The sequence below is a fragment of the Chiloscyllium plagiosum genome, unplaced genomic scaffold (assembly GCF_037043375.1).
Source record: "Chiloscyllium plagiosum isolate Xiang-an unplaced genomic scaffold, Cpla_swu_hap1 HiC_scaffold_27, whole genome shotgun sequence".
NCBI lineage: Eukaryota > Metazoa > Chordata > Chondrichthyes > Orectolobiformes > Hemiscylliidae > Chiloscyllium > Chiloscyllium plagiosum.
In genome coordinates, this window is record NW_028270165.1 from 9,540,548 (window position 1) to 9,562,357 (window position 21,810).

Here is a 21,810-nt window from a genome sequence, read left to right on the forward strand (position 1 = left end):
TCACGGGGAGAGCCAAGTCAACCTAATAGTCTCAAGTCACTCCGACGAGAAACCGAGTTGTGTGATTCTATAGGTTACAATCATTTAACAATTAGCAAACTGTTAATTGCAGGAAATTGAGCAAACTGAGACACTTTACCCAGCGACGTAGTGTCTGGACAGTGTTGGTTAGTAGCTGATGTGTACAATAGGTCCTTGCAAAGAGAAAGATATTCCCATGCAAGGAAAGAATTTGTTTATCAGGTAGCAGTACAGCTGCAAGGCAGACTGTCTCTGTTGAGTCTGGGAATTAAGGGTAGCTGGGACAATGGATAGATCAGCCCTGATCTTAATGAATGGCAGAGCAGGCTGGATTGGTCAAATGGCCTACTCCTGCTTCTATTACTATGAAACTGTAACCCTGCATTTCCCATGGCTAACCCACCAAACCTGCACATCCCTGGACACTGTGGCCAATTTCGTATGGCCAATCCAAATCGAGGCCAGTGAGCAATGTAGTGATGTGGAAAATGAACATCGGAGAACAATAGAAAGGGACAAGGAGAGTAAATGTATCAGCAATCGAACCTGGATACTAATGTCACAAAAACTGAAACGATACATGGTGAGTCTGAATGTGTGCTGCATTGTAACAAAAGTGAATGAATTAACTGCACACATTGAAGTGAATAATTATGGTCTTAGACTCCTCACAGAGACATGGCTTCAGGATGGCAAGGATTGGATCCTGAATATTGAGGTGTAGTCAGATAGGAAGCGAGGTAAAGGCAGAGGGTTGGCACTGCTCATCAAAGCACTGATCACACGGTAGTCTGGTGTCAGCTCGGGTTTCAGGGCCTGATTTCTCTGTCCTCTGATCTCCCTGTTCCCACAGAGTAAGATGTCGGTCTGTTCTCAGCTTTGCTGGACTTCTGCAGAAGCTTTCACGCCTCTTTTACAGCTTCCAGAACAAGACAACATTCAGCCAATCGAAAGCCACACCACAATCTACCAGAAATAGGGCTCACCCAGGATTCTGATAGGGTCCTACTTGAGGAATTCTCTCTCCCTTCAATGTAACTATTAGTATTGGGGCAAAGTAACTCGTGTGTCAAATCGTTTAAAGCAAAGTAGTCAGGAGAGGAGACCTTGAGCAATTAACTAGCTTTATTCATTGCCATTGGGGAATACCTCTTAGTTTAAAACAAAGTCCGACGTATTCCAATAAAATACAGAATGTTACAAGTTTTATGGTAAAACACAAGCCCCACTCTCCATTAATTATGCAACTGAGGGGCAGTCGTAAGGTTCACATACATTGTCGAGACCTACATTTCTTAATGTCTACAAAACTGAATGTTATCTTATGCTGCAGGTTCAGCTCGGCTCGAATTACCGATAAGGGACAGAGAGAACCAATCCATCATTCTATGAAGCAGCACAGTCTAATGGCCTGAAGAGCAGAGACAGCCTGCAGCTGCAAGGTCAGGCTATCAAACCAGAATTCCTTAGCCAGGGCTCAGATAGCATTATGTTAACAGGCTACATTTTACTGCAAACATTGCTTTGTGACAAAATGGCTTCCATGCAGTTTTGTCAATTTTGATCAAATTCTCCCACAATCCCTCCTTTTTATTAAAAAGAAGAGATTGTGGGTGTCAGCAAAAAGGGGGATTATACCCAGAGCCAGGGGGATTGTCAGGGGTTGGTGCTTGGAGATCGGACTGATAGTCCTCGGGTTCAGTAAGGACAGGGGCAGAAGGCTCCAGGGATTGGGAATCATCATCAGGAATGGGAAATCTCAGCAATTGGGAGATCGCTGGAGAGGAGGGCCACATCAGAGACGAGCACAGGATTGTCTGCGGGGTGACTTTGATTTCCAGTCGAGGAGTTCCAAAGGCAGGGGAAAAGAAAGCAGCAAGTTGCTCAAACTCCATAAGGGCTCGCTTGGTACGAGTTCAGGATGGATAGGGATATGGGCACATACCTAGCAGCTAGAGTGGTTGACCTAAAAAAAAGCATTAAAAAAAAGTATTAAACTGTAATTCCTGTTTACTAGAGGTTATCAGGCCCAATCAAACATAGTTAGTGAAAGAAAGATAAGGAATAGTGCAGTGAAAGGCAGAATGATCAGGCTGAGCCATTAACGGATGAAGGCTGAAGATGTGTCTCTGACGGGGGTCTTCTGGTGTTCCTCCAGGAGGTGGCGCTCGTTTGCATTGTGTTGTGTGTGTCCATGCGGCCTCCCCTTGACCTTGATACCTGACCGGTAACCAGCAGGACTCGGAACGGGCCTTTCCATCTCAGCTCCAATATGCCCCAGTCCTAATGCTGAGGCTTGGCGTACCCATAAATGTAAATTCTGAAGAGTTTTGGTTAACTGATGCAAATATTTACCACTTGTCCAATATTAGAGTGTCAGCTGTTTCAGTCATTGGGATGGTTTGATTAATCTACTAAATACATCTACTCTTATTAGACAATATTCATAACAATGTACGTGAGGTGATTCTATGAAAGCAAGTTGTAGACAGGGAAAAAGGCTGACCAGGCAAGGAGGTGGTTAACAAACACACTCTCTCTGCCTGCCTGCGGCTCTCTGTCTCTTTTTTTTTCTGTGTCTATTTCCATGCCTGCGCCTCTCTCTGCCTGCCTGGCCTCTCTCTCTCTCTGCCTGCCTGCGCCTCTTCTCTCTGCCTGCCTGCGCCTCTCTCTCTACCTGCCTGCGCCTCTCTCTGTCTCTGCCTGCCTGCACCTCTCTCTGTCTCTGCCTGCCTGCGCGCCTCTCTCTGTCTCTGCCTGCCTGCGCCTCTCTCTCTCTCTCTCTGCCTGCCTGCGCCTCTCTCTCTCTCTCTCTGCCTGCCTGCGCCTCTCTCTCTCTCTCTGCCTGCCTGCGCCTCTCTCTCTCTCTCTGCCTGCCTGCGCCTCTCTCTCTCTCTCTGCCTGCCTGCGCCTCTCTCTCTCTCTCTGCCTGCCTGCGCCTCTCTCTCTCTCTCTGCCTGCCTGCGCCTCTCTCTCTCTCTCTGCCTGCCTGCGCCTCTCTCTCTCTCTCTGCCTGCCTGCGCCTCTCTCTCTCTCTCTGCCTGCCTGCGCCTCTCTCTCTGCCTGCCTGCGCCTCTCTCTCTCTCTCTGCCTGCCTGCGCCTCTCTCTCTCTGCCTGCCTGCGCCTCTCTCTCTCTCTCTGCCTGCCTGCGCCTCTCTCTCTCTCTCTGCCTGCCTGCGCCTCTCTCTCTCTCTCTGCCTGCCTGCGCCTCTCTCTCTCTCTCTGCCTGCCTGCGCGCCTCTCTCTCTCTCTGCCTGCCTGCGCCTCTCTCTCTCTCTGCCTGCCTGCGCCTCTCTCTCTCTCTCTGCCTGCCTGCGCCTCTCTCTCTCTCTGCCTGCCTGCGCCTCTCTCTCTCTCTGCCTGCCTGCGCCTCTCTCTCTCTCTGCCTGCCTGCGCCTCTCTCTCTCTCTGCCTGCCTGCGCCTCTCTCTCTCTCTGCCTGCCTGCGCCTCTCTCTCTCTCTGCCTGCCTGCGCCTCTCTCTCTCTCTGCCTGCCTGCGCCTCTCTCTCTCTCTGCCTGCCTGCGCCTCTCTCTCTCTCTGCCTGCCTGCGCCTCTCTCTCTCTCTGCCTGCCTGCGCCTCTCTCTCTCTCTGCCTGCCTGCGCCTCTCTCTCTCTCTGCCTGCCTGCGCCTCTCTCTCTCTCTGCCTGCCTGCGCCTCTCTCTCTCTCTGCCTGCCTGCGCCTCTCTCTCTCTCTGCCTGCCTGCGCCTCTCTCTCTCTCTGCCTGCCTGCGCCTCTCTCTCTCTCTGCCTGCCTGCGCCTCTCTCTCTCTCTGCCTGCCTGCGCCTCTCTCTCTCTCTGCCTGCCTGCGCCTCTCTCTCTCTCTGCCTGCCTGCGCCTCTCTCTCTCTCTGCCTGCCTGCGCCTCTCTCTCTCTCTGCCTGCCTGCGCCTCTCTCTCTCTCTGCCTGCCTGCGCCTCTCTCTCTCTCTGCCTGCCTGCGCCTCTCTCTCTCTCTGCCTGCCTGCGCCCCTCTCTCTCTCTCTGCCTGCCTGCGCCTCTCTCTCTCTCTCTGCCTGCCTGCGCCTCTCTCTCTCTCTGCCTGCCTGCGCCTCTCTCTCTCTCTGCCTGGCTGCGCCTCTTTCTCTCTCTGCCTGCCTGCGCCTCTCTCTCTCTCTCTCTGCCTGCCTGCGCCTCTCTCTCTCTCTCTCTGCCTGCCTGCGCCTCTCTCTCTCTCTCTCTCTCTGCCTGCCTGCGCCTCTCTCTCTCTCTCTCTCTGCCTGGCTGCGCCTCTCTCTCTCTCTCTCTCTGCCTGCCTGCGCCTCTCTCTCTCTCTGCCTGCCTGCGCCTCTCTCTCTCTCTCTGCCTGCCTGCGCCTCTCTCTCTCTCTCTGCCTGCCTGCGCCTCTCTCTCTCTCTCTGCCTGCCTGCGCCTCTCTCTCTCTCTCTGCCTGCCTGCGCCTCTCTCTCTCTCTCTGCCTGCCTGCGCCTCTCTCTCTCTCTCTCTCTGCCTGCCTGCGCCTCTCTCTCTGTCTCTGCCTGCCTGCGCCTCTCTCTCTGTCTCTGCCTGCCTGCGCCTCTCTCTCTGTCTCTGCCTGCCTGCGCCTCTCTCTCTGTCTCTGCCTGCCTGCGCCTCTCTCTCTGTCTCTGCCTGCCTGCGCCTCTCTCTCTGTCTCTGCCTGCCTGCGCCTCTCTCTCTGTCTCTGCCTGCCTGCGCCTCTCTCTCTGTCTCTGCCTGCCTGCGCCTCTCTCTCTGTCTCTGCCTGCCTGCGCCTCTCTCTCTGTCTCTGCCTGCCTGCGCCTCTCTCTCTGTCTCTGCCTGCCTGCGCCTCTCTCTCTGTCTCTGCCTGCCTGCGCCTCTCTCTCTGTCTCTGCCTGCCTGCGCCTCTCTCTCTGTCTCTGCCTGCCTGCGCCTCTCTCTCTGTCTCTGCCTGCCTGCGCCTCTCTCTCTGTCTCTGCCTGCCTGCGCCCCTCTCTCTGTCTCTGCCTGCCTGCGCCTCTCTCTCTGTCTCTGCCTGCCTGCGCCTCTCTCTCTGTCTCTGCCTGCCTGCGCCTCTCTCTCTGTCTCTGCCTGCCTGCGCCTCTCTCTCTGTCTCTGCCTGCCTGCGCCTCTCTCTCTGTCTCTGCCTGCCTGCGCCTCTCTCTCTGTCTCTGCCTGCCTGCGCCTCTCTCTCTGTCTCTGCCTGCCTGCGCCTCTCTCTCTGTCTCTGCCTGCCTGCGCCTCTCTCTCTGTCTCTGCCTGCCTGCGCCTCTCTCTCTGTCTCTGCCTGCCTGCGCCTCTCTCTCTGTCTCTGCCTGGCTGCGCCTCTCTCTCTCTCTCTGCCTGCCTGCGCCTCTCTCTCTGTCTCTGCCTGCCTGCGCCTCTCTCTCTGTCTCTGCCTGCCTGCGCCTCTCTCTCTGTCTCTGCCTGCCTGCGCCTCTCTCTCTGTCTCTGCCTGCCTGCGCCTCTCTCTCTGTCTCTGCCTGCCTGCGCCTCTCTCTCTGTCTCTGCCTGCCTGCGCCTCTCTCTCTGTCTCTGCCTGCCTGCGCCTCTCTCTCTGTCTCTGCCTGCCTGCGCCTCTCTCTCTGTCTCTGCCTGCCTGCGCCTCTCTCTCTGTCTCTGCCTGCCTGCGCCTCTCTCTCTGTCTCTGCCTGCCTGCGCCTCTCTCTCTGTCTCTGCCTGCCTGCGCCTCTCTCTCTGTCTCTGCCTGCCTGCGCCTCTCTCTCTGTCTCTGCCTGCCTGCGCCTCTCTCTCTGTCTCTGCCTGCCTGCGCCTCTCTCTCTGTCTCTGCCTGCCTGCGCCTCTCTCTCTGTCTCTGCCTGCCTGCGCCTCTCTCTCTGTCTCTGCCTGCCTGCGCCTCTCTCTCTGTCTCTGCCTGCCTGCGCCTCTCTCTCTGTCTCTGCCTGCCTGCGCCTCTCTCTCTCTCTCTCTGCCTGCCTGCGCCTCTCTCTCTCTCTCTGCCTGCCTGCGCCTCTCTCTCTCTCTCTGCCTGCCTGCGCCTCTCTCTCTCTCTCTGCCTGCCTGCGCCTCTCTCTCTCTCTCTGCCTGCCTGCGCCTCTCTCTCTCTCTCTGCCTGCCTGCGCCTCTCTCTCTCTCTCTCTGCCTGCCTGCGCCTCTCTCTCTCTCTCTGCCTGCCTGCGCCTCTCTCTCTCTCTCTCTGCCTGCCTGCGCCTCTCTCTCTCTCTCTCTGCCTGCCTGCGCCTCTCTCTCTCTCTCTGCCTGCCTGCGCCTCTCTCTCTCTCTCTGCCTGCCTGCGCCTCTCTCTCTCTCTCTGCCTGCCTGCGCCTCTCTCTCTCTCTCTGCCTGCCTGCGCCTCTCTCTCTCTCTCTGCCTGCCTGCGCCTCTCTCTCTCTCTCTCTCTCTCTGCCTGCCTGCGCCTCTCTCTCTCTCTCTCTCTGCCTGCCTGCGCCCCTCTCTCTCTCTCTCTCTCTCTGCCTGCCTGCGCCCCTCTCTCTCTCTCTCTCTCTGCCTGCCTGCGCCTCTCTCTCTCTCTGCCTGTCTGCGCCCCTCTCTCTCTCTGCCCGCCTATGCCCCCCTCTGCCTGCGTGCCTCTCTCTCTCTTTCTCTTTCTCTCTCTCTCTCTGCCTGCGCCCCTCTCTCTCTGCCTAGCTGCGTCCCTCTCTCTCTGCCCGCCTATGCCCCCCTCTGCCTGCGCGCCTCTCTCTCTGCCTGTCTGCGCGTCTCTCTCTCTGTAACACTCTTCAGCTTTCTACATGTCTCAGTTAATAGTTGCCCAATGTGTCCTATATGCCAAATTCATTCATGTCTGGACATCCTGAAACGAGCAATTATACTTCAGATTTCTACTCGCCAATTAAAACTAACATTGGGCACTCAAACAGATCGGGGGCACCTTGAAGCATGCCACGGACCTCAGTGTGGGTCCTGGGCTTATCAAATAGGGTTTCACCTCTCGTAACCCTGGGGTAAGCAAATTCATTATTACTAACTTTGTAAAGCACAAGTGCTCTCAGCAACATAACATCAGGACACGAGGACCCTGTTGAGTTCTCTCACTAGTATCTTGTGACTGAGTAGGGAGAATTGTATCATCATTTCTAACAGCATTTTTGTCCCTGGCCAGCTTTCCCCTTTATTTTGGACACAACAAAAGCAGCAACCACCCTCTATATTTCATCTCTCAAAGGATATCGGCCGGTGACCTGGCAGGACCCGGGTATCTCCTGCCTGACTCGCCAACTGTGGGGGATGGAAATAAAGGCTCATGTCAGGAAAGAATTTGTTTATCAGGAAGCAGTACAGCTGCAAGGCCAACCATCTCCGCTGAGCCTGGGAAACACAAGCTTTAGCAAGCAGACACTAAGCTGAGATTCAAAATGGTTTCCAGGCTTTAATATGTGACAAAATGGCTGACCAAATCTAACAATTCTCCCACATCATCGCAGGGAATAAAACAAGAAAAATGAAACAAAATTAGAAATAAGTAGGGGATCATGCTTAATGTTGGTTCATTACAAAGTAAACAAGAAATACAAGTCTCCCAGGATTCGTATGGTGCCCTACTTGAGAAATTCTGTCCAACAAGTTTAATTGGAAGCAGTAGCTTTCAGAGTGCAGCTCCTTCATCAGGGGATTGTGGAATATAAAATTGTAAGACACAGAATTTATAGCAACAGTTTATAGTGTGATGTAACTGAAACTATATATTGAAAAAGACGTGGATTGTTTGTTAAGTCTCTCATCTGTTCGAATGACCATGATAGTTTCAGTTCTTTCAAATGTAAATCACAAAACCTTTTAAAATAGTTAAATCCTCAAGTGAACTTTACCAATTGGTGTCGTGTCAGTCCAGATAATGTATTGAAGGTGTGAGCTCCCCTGTGTGAGACTGTCTGTGCCACAATGGTTAAACTGATTTACAGAATCTTACATGGAGTCATGCAGTTTTTGAGCAAAGTAAGACATAATTCTGCAAGTACGAATTCACCCAACAAATTTGTGCGTGTGTGTGTGTATGGGGGTGGGAGAGAGAATGTATATTTGCAGATACATTCTATGTGCATTTTTTTTAAGGAAAAATCTGCAGGCAGTCAATACATGTAATAGTTTGTAAATTCGACTTTGGAAACAGAATCAGTCTGACTCAAGATTGGGATACAGGCAGACTCTGACCTCACACCTTTAATGCATTGTCTGAGCTGAGATGTGAGCTTTTGCTATAAAACCTTGTTATCTCGAGAAGGTGACAACAAGAAGTTCTGGGGTTTACATTGGAATGATATCTGCAACCTATTTGAAAAGGTGGAAGACTTAACAATCCAGGTTTGTTCAATATACCATTTCAGTGGCAGGACACTGGAATGTTTTGATCTAAATTGTGTCTTAGGATCTTATCCTCCACAACCACCTGATGAAGAGGCAGCACTCCAAAAGTTACTGCTTCCAAAGAAGCCTGTTGGACTACAACCTGGAGTTGTGTGATTCTAGAATCTGGTTTCTAGTATCTGCAGTCCTTGTTTTTACCGAGTTGATTTTAACCCTACAGCGAATCCTCTTGCAAGGATGCCTGCCTTGAAGAAGTTTTCCTCCTCTCTCTACAAGAATCTCAAGGAATCCCTCTCCCACTGCAACTTCCAGGTCATTTCCTCTGCCCTGAAGCTCTTCAACCATGTCCTGAAACAGACTTGCTACCACAGCCACATTTGCTTCCTCAGTGCTTGTCTCCGTAACCAACTCATCCTACACAGATTCCGGACCACCTTTAAACCAGCAGAGTTCGGATCCGAACAGGCCACTCCATCCTCCTGTCTGACCTATCACCTTCATCCCCACCCCTATTCATCCATTGTACTCTTTGCTACCTTCCCCCACCCTCCTCCCTGACCTATCCCCTCCATCCCCACTCCCATTCACCTATTGTACTCTACGCTACTTTCTCCCCACCCCCACCCTCCTCTCATTTATCTCTCCACCCTGCAGGCTCTATTCCTGATGAAGGACGTTTTCCTGAAACATCGATTTTCCTGCTCCTCGGATGCTGCCTGAACTGCTGTGCTTTTCCAGTACCACTCTAATCAAAAGTGGATTGGCCATGTTGAATTACCCATTAGTGCCCAGGGATGTGCATGTTAGGGTGGATTGGCCATGCTAAATTACCCATAGTGCTGTGAGAAACGAACCCCACTTAATCAATAATTTTCAGTCCGAGTCAAAGAGTTCTGAAGCAGCACATTTATTCAAACATCTTGCAAGATGGGTGGCTGTATGAAGAGAGACATACCCGACAGTAAAATACAGAGTGTTTTATACTTTTCTGAGGGCTCTCTCGACACCCCAACACTAAGCAATAAACCTATTATGAGTGTCTATTTCATTCTATCCATTTATTTGGTGATTCCTTGCGCCCGTTATTCCTTCATTTGGTAATTCCCTGCACCCAAGCCTAAGCCTATCATACTTATTAATTACCTCGCTTGTTTTTCTTTAAATCTGCCTTATTTGGCTGTCCTTGTTCGTTACAGCCTTCCTGTTATTTTGTCCAGTTCCTCTCATCTTATCGAACCGTCTGACTTCTGAGATCATCCTTTAATACCTTGATAGTCCAAACAGCGGACCTACAAACTATGAGCTTATTGCGAAATGCCCCTGCTGCCCTTTTTTTTGTGGTCAGCTACAAGTAATTTCCTTGCTTAAAACTATTTCTTAAAAGACCCTTTACATTCTTTAAAATCAACGTACACCTGACAACCTGAAATTTATCTCTCTCAACCCCAACCCCAACCCCGCGCCCCTCTCATTTATTTCTCCACCCTGCAGGCACTCTGCCTCTATTCCTGATGAAGGACTTTTGTGCGAAACGTCAATTTTCCTGCTCCTCGTATGCTACCTGAACTGCTGTGCTTTTCCAGTACCACTCTAATCTAAAGTGGATTGGCCATGCTGAAATACCCATAGTGCCTAGGGATGTGCACGTGAGAGTGAATTGGCCATGCTATATTATCCATAGTGCCTAGGGATGTGGAGGTTAGGGTGAATTGGCTGTGCTAAACTACCCATAAGCGCCCAGGGATGTGCAGGTTAGGGTGGATTGGCCATGCCTAAATTACCTGTAGTGCCCAGGGATGTGCAGGTTAGGGTGGATTGGCCATGCTAAATTAGGCATAATGTGCAGGTAAGGTGCATGATTCAGGGTTAAATGTAGGGGAGTGGGTGTGGGTGGGTGACCCTTGGGAGGTTCGGTGAGGCCGAGTGGCCTGCTTCCACACTGTGGGGATTCTCTGAAGGGAGGGGTTTTTTTGGAAAGTGTTTTCTCGTCCTCGTCTGCTGCAGGCGTAGCGCATGCGCGGTGCGGCGGCCCGCTGTTGGCCATGCCCCGCCCCTTCAGCTGTCACTTTTCCTCGCCCCGCCCCTAGTTTCTTTGTGACATCACAACGCGGAAGTTGCCCTGTCAGTTTCAAAGTGAATCTCCCGCCCTCCTGACGACTCTTCATCCTGGGAGGGAGACAGAGATGGGTGGAGGGTAAATTGGTCACTTGTAGCAACGAGAGTGAATGCAGAGAGGGAGCAGACTCCGCAAACTCAGGTATGTGTCTTAGTTAGCCAGGTGGGGAGGGACTGAAGGATAGAGATTGGGAAGTGGGAGGGCTGGATATCTTTTCTGTTTTTATTTTTAAAATGCACCCGATTCCCACCAATAACTGCAACAGGTGCAAGTACAGCACATGCAATATTCCTCATTGCAGCTTCAAGCAAGTTTTGCATCCTCTGTTCTTCCTCCACTTTGGCTCCGCACATTCAGCTTCTTTCCCTCATCCACATTCCTCCCCCCCCCCCCCCCGCCCTGATACTCCAAGCTGACCCGCAAAAGATCGGTTTGTCCCTCCATTCTTTCCCGGTGGCGCCCATTACTCTTGTCGATTTCTTGCCTTATCCAGCCTTGTGCGTGAACAAAGTGTTAGCGTATATCCTTTTTCACTGCCAGCTGCTTCCTTGTTTCCGAAAGCAACATTTCCTCCCATTTTTCGCCGACACTGAGCCTTCTGACCTCCTTGATTGTGTGTTTTTTTTGTTTTTGCAGAAGCAGGAAACAGATGATTATAACTTTGTACGAGCATATCTAGCTTAACCTACACCCCCTCCCCTCACAGCACCTTATCTGTTTGTCTGTAACATCTACCATTGTTGGCAGGCACATTTCATGTATGCACATTTTAGCTAATACAAAAGCAATTATATATTTCCTTCACATAGCTTTCATTCTTGTTAACTCCACTCTTGGCTGAAACAATTATACCCTGGCGTTAGTTCATTTACCTTGCAGAAGCAATTATGGTTGCAGAAGTAACACTGCTTTACCTATATCCCACAGGGGTGACCCTACAACTTTGTATAAAATAATATGGGGCATGGCAAGGGTAAATAGACAAGATCTTTGATCTGGGATTGCTCATAGGTTTAGGGTGAGATTTAAAAGAAACCGAAGGGGCAACTCCTAAATACAGAGGGTGGTGTGTGTAAAGAATGAGCTGCCAGAGGAAGTGGTGGCTGCTGGTACAATTACAACCTCTAAAAGGTATATGAATGGGTATATATTGGGAAGCATTTAGAGGGACATGGGCCAAGTGCTGGCAAATGGGACTAGATTGATTTAGGATATCTGGTCAGCATGGACTGAAGGGACTGTTTCTGTGCTGTACATCTGTGATTCTGGCTTGCCATGAATGTTTGTCACATCTGTATGTTCAGTTTCTCCCTGGTGTTGGTGTTAACGCCTTGTTGTCTTATTTTGCTCCCCACATCCTGGGGACATTAACGATTTCCTATCTGGTTGTTCTGATCTGGACTGCCGTCCGGATCTTCAGATTTCTGGGATTGGTCAATAAACACACTTTGTCAATCATACAAGCAATAGTTTATTCTTTGATATTGCTGGGTCGGTAGACTCTGATCAGCCCAGAAGGATTAGATTAATTCCCAACAATGTGGAAACAGGCCCTTCGGCCCAACCAGTCCACACCGATCCTCTGAAGAGTAGCCCAGCCAGACCCATCTCCCTCTAACTAATGCACCTAACATTATGGGCAGTTTAGCATGGGCAATTCACCAAACCTGCACATCTTTGGATTGTGGGAGGAAACCCACGCAGACATGGGGAGAATGTGCATACTCCACACAGCCAGCCCCCTGAGGCTGGAATCGAACCTGGGACCCTGGTGCTGTGAGGCAGCAGCGCTAATCACTGGGCCACCGATGAGTATTCCCAGAGTGCCAAAAGAATCCGCCAACTTTTACAGAGTTTGTATAGAACTTATGTACATTGTTTAGAGTCAGACATTGAGCATGATCACATAGTAACAACCAATCAGATCCCGCAAGGTCCTCATGCATTTTTGACTTAGCCTAGGGCGTCACGGTGGCTCAGTGGTTAGCACAGCTGCCTCACAATACCAGGGTCCCAGGTTCGATTCCAGCCTTGGGTGACCGTCTGTGTGAAGTTTGCACATTCTCCCCGTGTCTGCGTGGGTTTCCTCTGGGTGCTCCGGTTTCCTCCCAGAGTCCAAAGATGTGCAGGTCAGGTGTATTGGCCATGCTAAATTGCCCATGGTGTTAGGTGCATTAGTCAGAGGGAAAATGGTTCTGGGTGGGTTACTCTTTGGAGGGTCAGTGTGGACTGGTTGGGCCAAAGGGCCTGTTTCAAACTGTAGGGAATCTAATCTAATCTATCATAATTTCTTGTAGACAACTTGTTCTTGGAATCGTATTTGTCGTGTCAGGTGGTTAGGATTAAACTGTTACTTCTGCGATTGATGGTTAGGTTCAAATTTGCAATTTTTTTTCACTGGATTGACATCAGTCTGTGGTTTCTTGTTTGTTCTGAGTCGTGAGTATCTGCCTGACTCAGTCCCACCGAGTTAGCCAAGCAGAAGCCATTTTGTCCGACCTCCCATGTTAAAGTGGAGATTTGAGGTGGCCCTCAGGAATCCTTTGAGAACTCAGACCTGTAAAGCCTCTCTCTTGGTTTGTCCTGGAGATCATACTCTTTGGAAGCCTGGAATAAAAATCTCTCATCATAAAGTCCCAAAATGCAATTCAATTCAATCCATAGTAGATAAGCACTAAGAGTTAATTCTCTATGGGATTCAACAGCCTCAGCCCTAAAATGGTCTCTCTCTCTCTCGTGTCCTTCTGAACTCTCAAGACAGCAAAGATTTATTTTGTGAATGCCCCGCTTGCAAGAGGTAGTAAGAATCCATTATAATGGACAAGATCCACCCATTAATTACACAGCTATGGATAGTACCGAGTCTTGTTTCAGGGTCAGATTCAAATACTATCATTCATTTCACAAGGGAACGGCTGTGAATGTTATCACTTGGTGTCCTGTTCACACAGATTCACCGATGATAAAGTAAACGTTCTTAATTGCCTTACAGCATCTTGTTATCGCTTGGTGAGCCCAGGTGTCCCTCTCTTTAAGTTCTCTCCTCTTTCTGAGCCTTCCTGCCTGTTTATTTTCTAGTGCAGTAAATGTATTCAATAATTCAGCATTACATTTTAGTCTGAATGTTTAAAGACAAGTTTTAAGGCTATAGACTTTATCACCCAGATGCACACACCCTCATTCCTCCCTTTGATTGCACCGCGATCACTGAAAGAGAAGGCTCGTCCAAACAAATGCCCTTCAAGGTGGTCCAGCCATCAACATCCTGCAGAGCAACACCACCATCTTCGCAGCTCATCTGGTCATATTTATCATCGCCATCGACACGTGTGGGTGAACCATCTGATCGCAAAAGCAGGATCTTCTGGGGCAAATCTATATCACTAAGGGACCTCATAAGCCTAGCAATTAAACACCTAACAATACCAATACCGACAAACAGACATAGCTAAATTGCTAAGCCAATTGTACCATGAGCCCGATCTGCAGTTTCCCCAACTGATCCCTTCAGTCATTCTGTCAAGGAATACCTGGATCTCTTCTTTTATCTTAGTTAATATTGCCAGTGAGATCGGGAATGCCCATAGTGCATTTATCTTGGACAATGGTGCAGACCTCACCCTCCCGGACGAGTATATAGTCTAAGGCATACCGATTCTGCATAGAGTAAAGACACAGGTCTGATAATCCCAGTTTACTCTGTTCCAGAGCCTCTTTAATCTTATTTCCTTGAATGGTCAGGCCGCAAAAGAGGGAATTGCGGTTCTGTTGACTTGTCACCCCTGCTGATCCTTCCAACCCCAGGGTACTCTGGATTCCCCAGCCTATCGGGTGTCCTGTATTGTCACCCAGTCCCTTGGGATCCTTCCAGTTGGAGCAAGGTTGGCTGAGACCGACCGCTGCATCCTCCTCAGATGGAGGTTCCATCGACTTGTCCACTGGCCAGGACAAGGTACTGTTGTGGGAACAAGGACTCCGATAGTGACCTTATGAGGGACATCTTTGCCATCCAGGACAAGGAAATTGGTAGCTTTACCTTAGCTGAAGAAATAATAGTCTGGTTTGGTGTATATTAGGGAGAGTTTGTCAAACTAGATTACTGAAATGTTACAGCAGGGGGTCTGGTCAGGTCTACAGGAGTAAAGGGTCGACATTTTGCAAGAGGAGTTGCTTGAGCGCTGTAAAAATGGGCCAAGTGACTCGAGCACTCGCACTGTATAGGAGACAATGGTCCTCAGAATGCTGTTCCCATTGGGCTCTCCCTCAGCTCTATTGTACATGGTCTTGGTGACAGTATCAGGTTCTGAAAAGAGAAAAGGCCTATAAATGCACAAGGGAAGGGTTCCGTTCCAGGTCCATGTGCCGCATAAGGCCTGCTGTACCCCAGCCAGTGTTACACCAGCTGTTTGTATACACAGACCCAAGGTATTGGAAAGTGATATTTCTCTTCGCAGGGTCGACAGTAGGAAGTCTGACGAATAGAATGGAATCGGGGACTGGGGACGGGGCAAGTAAGTCATCTCCCGATAGAGAGGAGTAACATACTACTGCCTCTGGGGTGAAGAGCGTTCTGTGGGCCTGTATAAATAAGTTGTTTGTGGATTGAGGAGTTTCCCCTATCAGGCTTCCCTTTTCTCGAGTTGGCCCGTCCTGCAAAAAGGGATGGTGTTCCTGGGCGTCCTTAAAATATTTACCATAATAACGGGGTTGATCATTTTTATCCTCACTAGGCTTGCGTCTGCATGTAAAATAAAAAAAAACATGGTAACGACATGGTAACTCCCACTGATTTCTACTGGCCAGATGGACCATCTGGTCTTTCTGATGTAAGAGTCCATTGCAATAATCAATCGTCATCACGTTCCACACGTCAAAGGCGTCTGGTCCGGTGCACTGGATGACATCTCCTCAGCATGGGTGGTGGATAATCTCTGATCATTCCTGGTCGCATCCATACTTAGTGGCTTTCCCCATCAGGATGTTGTACGTGATCAGAAAGGTGAGGAGATAGGCGATCCCCTACATGTCCCTCCTCCTAGTTCAAGTATCTGTAATAAGATTAACATTAGAACAGCAGCAAGATTCAAAAACCCAACCGGACAGGGTCCACTCCTTTTGTTGGGATTCCAGGATTCTCTCCTCCTCTTCTCCACTTTTGATTTGGTGCGGTCAATCAATTTACAATGGTGCAGTTGCACCCAAGCTGAGCGCCCAGTGACTGTGACCGCCATAGGGGTGGGAAGTAAAACCTGGAAGGGGCCATCGCAACGAGGTTGGAAACCTTTGCCAGTCCAGTTCTTGACGAGCACCAATGAACCAGGCTCTACCCGTGACGAGGCTGAAAGGAAGGGAACATTGCTGTAGGCCGCACGCTCCTGGGAGTCAAAGGCACACACAACATTGGTTAGAGCAAGAACATAACCAATGATTGCTTTGGTCATGTGGTGGAAGTGGACTCAGAAGGGAGCCGAATCGTTCCAAGGGGTACGGAGGCAGTGACCAGAGAAACTCTCAGCTGGAGACAGTCGTGTCTTGCCCACAGACATGGATCGCATCTGAAATAAGGCCACAGGGATTAGCATAACCAGGAGACGCCACACTCTGCCATTAATTTGGCAAGTTTAGTCTTGCATCTGGTTAAAACATTCAACAATGCCGGCCGCCTGAGGATGATAAGCACCATGCAGTTGCCGACAAATACAAAGCTGGGAACAGAGTTCTCCGTTAATATTACCTACAAAATGTGGTCCATTGTCCGAGCCAATGCACGCAGGTATACTGAAGCAGGGAATTATTTCCTTAAACAAAATCTTCGCCACACTCTCAGCAGTAGCGTTAGGAGGAGGTTAGGCTTCAATCCACTTACAAAAGACATCAGCAATAAGCAAAACACATTTATAGCAACTCAACTCATTTCTCCAACTCAATGAAGTCCAGTTGAAGTGTCTCCAAGGGACCCTCCAGCAAGGGAGTTCTCGTAGAGATACTTGAACTAAGATGTGGGGGATCGCCTACCCACTGACCTGTTTGATCACGTACAACATCCTGATCGGGAAAGCCACTGACTGAGTATCGATGCGATCTGGAATGATCTGAGATTATCCTGGTGTCATTTGGTGCACCAGATCAGGCGCTTTCAACATGGAGTCGCTTGAGCGATGGCGTGAGCTGCCAGAGGAAGTGGTGGGTGCTGATACGATGACAAGTTAAAAGGCTCCTGGATGGGCATATGAATATGAAGGGTTCAGATGGGTCAGGGCCAAGTGATAGCAAATGTGACTGGAGTCATAGAGATGTACAGCACAGAAACAGACCCTTCGGTCCAACCCGTCCTTGCTGACAAGATAGCCAACCTAATTTAGTCCCAGCTGCCAGCACCCGGCCCATATAGGGGCCAAGTGATGGCAAACGTGACTAGATTAATTTAGTAAATCTGGTCAGGTTGGGCCAAAGGGTCAGTTTCCGTGCTGTGTAATTCTAATTGTCTTCAGTGAAAGCAGAAGTGTGGTTGTGAAGGCTGGACTTTCAGAGCATGTTTTGCCCTGACTGGGAGCAGAAGAGTTTGACTGATGTGTGTCAGTGTTAATGCCTTGATGTCTCATTTTGCTCCCACCTTCTCTGGGTCATTAACCATTTTGTGTCTGGTCCTTCCTCAAGAAGCTGCGTTGCAGGTTTACCCTGAATTGACACTTTTTTTTTGCTTCCCAAAATCAGACCTGCTCACTCTCAGCAGGATCCCAGTGTTGTGAAAGATATTAACTTTCAGGTGGAGGTATCCAAAATTCAGAGAGAAGTCAGTCTTGATGTTTTTGCTTTTTCTGCCCCTGTAAGATCCTGAATCAGCACCTACAGGGGAATTAGTTAGAGCGGAGTGAGAACAGAGGGGGAAGAGAGTGTGGGATGGTACTTTCAATTTTGTGGAACAACAAAAGAATATTCCACAGCAAGTATAATTGCTTGTTCTGAATTTCTACCCTGCACTGTCAGTGATGACTTTTGTAATCTCTTTTTGCAGAGTATTTGAAAATCTGAAGAGGGAAGTTTCAAAATCAACGGATGAAGGGCTTATGCCCGAAACATTGACTCTCCTGCTCCTCGGATGCTGCCTGACCTGCTGTGCTTTTCCAGCGCCACATTTTTCGACTGACTCTCCAGTGTGTGCAGTCCTCACTTTGATGTCAATGTCTGACAGTCACACAATCCATCGGGACCACAACGATTTTTGACTGTGATTTCTGAGAGAGGGATCAACGCTTTTTGGTTCCTGTTTGAGGACGTTTTCAGCATCAGTGGGACTTGACGAGAGACCCCACTGTTGCAGCGCACTGTGCGTGGAGCCTGAAACAGTTATACGGCCTGGAAAGGGGATTTCACGGCAGGGAAGGGCTCTACACTTGTTTGTGTGCAGCTGAAGCTGTGGCCATGGAGAAACCTGAGGAATCCCGCCCTGTGGAGGAACCGTGGAAGTGTGGCGACTGTGGGAAAGGCTTCTGTTTCCCGTCTGCCCTGGAGACTCATCAGCGCAGTCACACCGGGGAGAGGCCATTCCCCTGCACCGACTGCGGGAAGGCCTTCAGACATTCCTCCCACCTGTTGGCCCACCAGCAGAACCACACGGGGGAGAGGCCCTTCACCTGCCCTGAGTGTGGGAAGGCCTTCAGCAATTCCTCCACCCTGCTGACCCACCAGCGCACCCACACCGGGGAGAGGCCGTTCACCTGCCCTGAGTGTGGGAAGGCCTTCAGCAATTCCTCCACCCTGCTGACCCACCAGCGCATCCACACGAGGGAGAGGCCGTTCACCTGCTCTCAGTGCGGGAAGGGCTTCACCTGCTCCTCTCACCTGCGGAGCCACGAGCGGGTCCACACCGGGGAGAGGCCCTTCAGCTGCCCCGAGTGTGGGAAGGCCTTCAGCACTTCCTCCAACTTGCTGACCCACCAGCATGTCCACACGGGGGAGAGGCCATTCACCTGCTCTCAGTGCGGCAAGGGCTTCACCTGCTCCTCCACCCTGAAGAGCCACCAGCGGGTCCACACGGGGGAGAGGCCCTTCAGCTGCCCAGAGTGCAGGAAGGCCTTTACCCAGGTCTCCACACTGCTGACCCATCAGCGGGTCCACACGGGGAAGAGGCCCTTCAGCTGCACCGAGTGTGGGAAAGCCTTCAGCACTTCCTCCAACCTGCTGTCCCACCAGCATGTCCACACAGGGGAGAGGCCCTTCAGCTGCCCAGAGTGCGGGAAGGCCTTTACCCGGGTCTCCACACTGCTGAGGCACCAGCGTGTCCACACAGGGGAGAAGCCCTTCAGCTGCATCGAGTGTGGGAAGGCCTTCAGCACTTCCTCCAACCTGCTGACCCACCAGCGTGTCCACACGGGGGAGAGGCCGTTCACCTGCTCTCAGTGCGGGAAGGGCTTCACCTGCTCCTCCAACCTCCAGACCCATCAGCGGGTCCACACCGGGGAGAGGCCCTTCAGCTGCGCCGAATGCGGGAAGGCCTTTAACCAGGCCTCCCACCTGCTGACCCACCAGCAGGTCCACACTGGGGAGAGGCCGTTCATCTGCTCTCAGTGCGGGAAGGGCTTCACCCGCTCCTGCAACCTGCGGAAGCACCAGCGAGTTCACGTGCCATCACAGGGGGATTGAAGGAGTGACGGCCGAGTGCCATTATCGATTGGAATATCAACCCGGTTCCGGGGACTCCCGGGTTCGAATCCTGCCACGACAGATGGCAGAGGGAGGGGGTGGTGCGGGGGAGAAAGCCCCCATCTGATTCCCTCTCTCACTTGTTAGGGAAGGGAACCGCCATTGTGGGAAAGGATTCACTCAGTCGTTCCAGCTGCATCCTTTACCCGGTCTGGCCTACACGTGACCCCACACCCACAGCAGTCTGGTTGACTCTACACTGCCCCTTCCTGACAAAGGAGTGGGGAGAAACTTACTTGGAGACAGGGTATGGGTTGAAATTGCTGAGTGAGGCAATACTTCCTCCGGGTTACGGCTGTACCAAGGATCCAATTACAAAGGGACAACTTGGTGCTGGCAGTAAAGACAGTGAGGGGGGTGGGACAGGGGAGGTGTGGTGTGTGCACTTTCACCTTGAGCTGTTCAAAAAGCAACTGCTTTTTCTCTGGCTTTTTGCAGGGGAATCTGAAACTGTAACAAAGTTGGGTTGCAATAAAGGTTACCTGAACTTACCACCGGGCTCAGACTCTCATTGAAAGCTTTGAGCTCCAAGAGGTTTTTGTTTTAAAGCTGCTCATTTCTTTCCGCCTCCTGCAATAAGTTTAGAACATAGAACAAAGAACATAGAACAATACAGCGCAGAACAGGCCCTTCGGCCCTCGATGTTGCGCTGACCTGTGAACTATTCTCAGTTCGTTCCCCTACACTATCCCAAAATCAACCATGCGCTTATCTAAGGAATGTTTAAATCTCCCTAATGTGGCTGAGTTGACTACTTTAGCAGGTAGGGCATTCCACGCCCTTACCACTCTCTGCATAAAGAACTTGCCTCTGACATCTGTCTTAAATCTATTACCCCTCAATTTGTACAGGTTGTAGGGGGACTTGGATAAACTGCAGAATTGGGCTGAGAGGTGGCAAATGGAGTTCAATGCAGCTAAATGTGAGGTGATTCACTTTGGGAAACTGACGTCACCATCCTAAGAAAAAGTCTTTCACTGTCTCCCCTATCTAATCCTCTGATCATCTTATATATCTCTATCAAATCCCCTCTTAGCCTTCTTCTTTCCAATGAGAACAGACCCAAGTCTCTCAGCCTTTCCTCATAAGACCCTCCCTCCAGACCAGGCAACAACCTGGTAAATCTCCTCTGCACCTTTTCCAATGCTTCCCACATCCTTCCTGAAATATGGGGACCAGAACTATATACAATATTCCAAGTGTGGCTGCACCAGCGTTTTGTATAGTTGCAGCATGATATTGCAGTTCCGGAACTCAATTCCTCTACCAATGAAACCTAATACACTGTTTGCCTTCTTAACAGCACTATCCACCTGAGTGGCAACTTTCAGGGATCTATGCACCTGGACTGCAAGATCACTGCCTTCCTGTTATTCTTCCCAAAGTGAATCACCTCACATTTAGCTGCATTGAACTCCATTTGCCACCTCTCAGCCAAATTCTGCAGTTTATCCAAGTCCCCCTGCAACCTGTAACATTCTTCCAAACTGTCCAGCACTCCACCGACTTCAGTGTCGTCTGCAAATTTACTAATCCATCCACCTATGCCTGTGTCTAAGCCAATTAAAAAATGACAAACCGCAGTCGTCCCAAAACAGATCCTTGTGGCACACCACTAGTAACCGGACTTCAGGCTGAATATTTTCCATAAACCACCACTCGCTGCCTTCTTTCAGAAAGCCAGTTTGTAATCCAAACTGCTAAATCACCCTCAATCCCATGCCTCTGCATTTACTCCAACAGCCTACCATGTGGAACTTTATCAAAGGCTTTACAGAGGTCCACGTACACCACGTCAACTGCCCTACCCTCATCTACATGCTTGGTAACCTTCTCAAAAAACTCTGAGGTTTGTGAGACACGACCTGCTCTTGATGAAACCATGTTGACTATCTGAAAATAAATTGTTGCTTGCTGAATGATTATAAATCCTATCTCTAATGTTCCTTTCCAAAAGCTTTCCTTCAACAGAAGTAAGGCTCACTGGTCTATAATTACCTGGGTCATCTCTGCTGCCCTTCTTGAACAAGGGCACAACATTTGCAATCCTCCACTCTGGTACTAAACCTGTAGACAATGACAACTCAAATATCAAAGCCAAAGGCTCTGCTATCTCCTCCCTCGCTTCCCAGAGAATCCTTGGATAAATCCCATCCGGCCCAGAGCACTTGTCTACTTTCACTCCTTCTAGAATTGATAACACCTGTGTGCAACTAACCTTGATCTTTTCGAGTCTAATATCTTGTACCTCATTCTTCTCCTCTGCAATATTCTCTTTTTCCTGAGTGAAGACCGATGAGAGATATTCATTAACACCTCTCCAATCTCCACAGGGCCCACACTCAATTTCCCACTTCTGTCTTTGATTGGCCCTATTCCTACCCTAATCATCCTTTTATTCCTCACATACCTATAGAAAGCTTTAGGGTTCTCATTTATGTGTTAAAGACTGCTCATGACCCTCTTTGCTGTTAACTCTCTCTTTAAATCCTTCCTAGCTGATCTGTAACTCTCCATCGCCTCATCTGAACCATCTTGCCTCATCATCACATAAGCCTCCTCCTTCTTTGTAACAAGAGATGCAATGTCTGTTGTAAACCACGGTTCCCTTCCCTTATCACTTCCTCCCTGCCTGACAGGGACATACCTATCAAGGACACATCTGTTCCTTAAACCAGCTCCACACTTCCATTGTCCCCATCCCCTGTATTTTGCTATCCTATTCTATGCATCCTAAGTCTTGCCTAATTGCATTATAATTGCCCT

The 21,810-nt window shown here is 50.0% G+C and overlaps 1 protein-coding gene across 1 annotated transcript in view; it reads left to right on the plus strand.

The window, feature by feature from the left end:
- Window positions 1-19,535, plus strand: part of LOC148143044 (uncharacterized) — a 36,714-nt gene extending 17,179 nt beyond the window's left edge. The window contains exon 3 of the mRNA XM_087975777.1: window positions 17,779-19,535. Within this exon, the coding sequence (XP_087831903.1) occupies window positions 17,779-18,984 (1,206 nt within the window). The 3' untranslated portion in view covers window positions 18,985-19,535. The remainder of the gene's footprint in view (window positions 1-17,778) is intronic.
- Window positions 19,536-21,810: the final 2,275 nt, after the last annotated feature.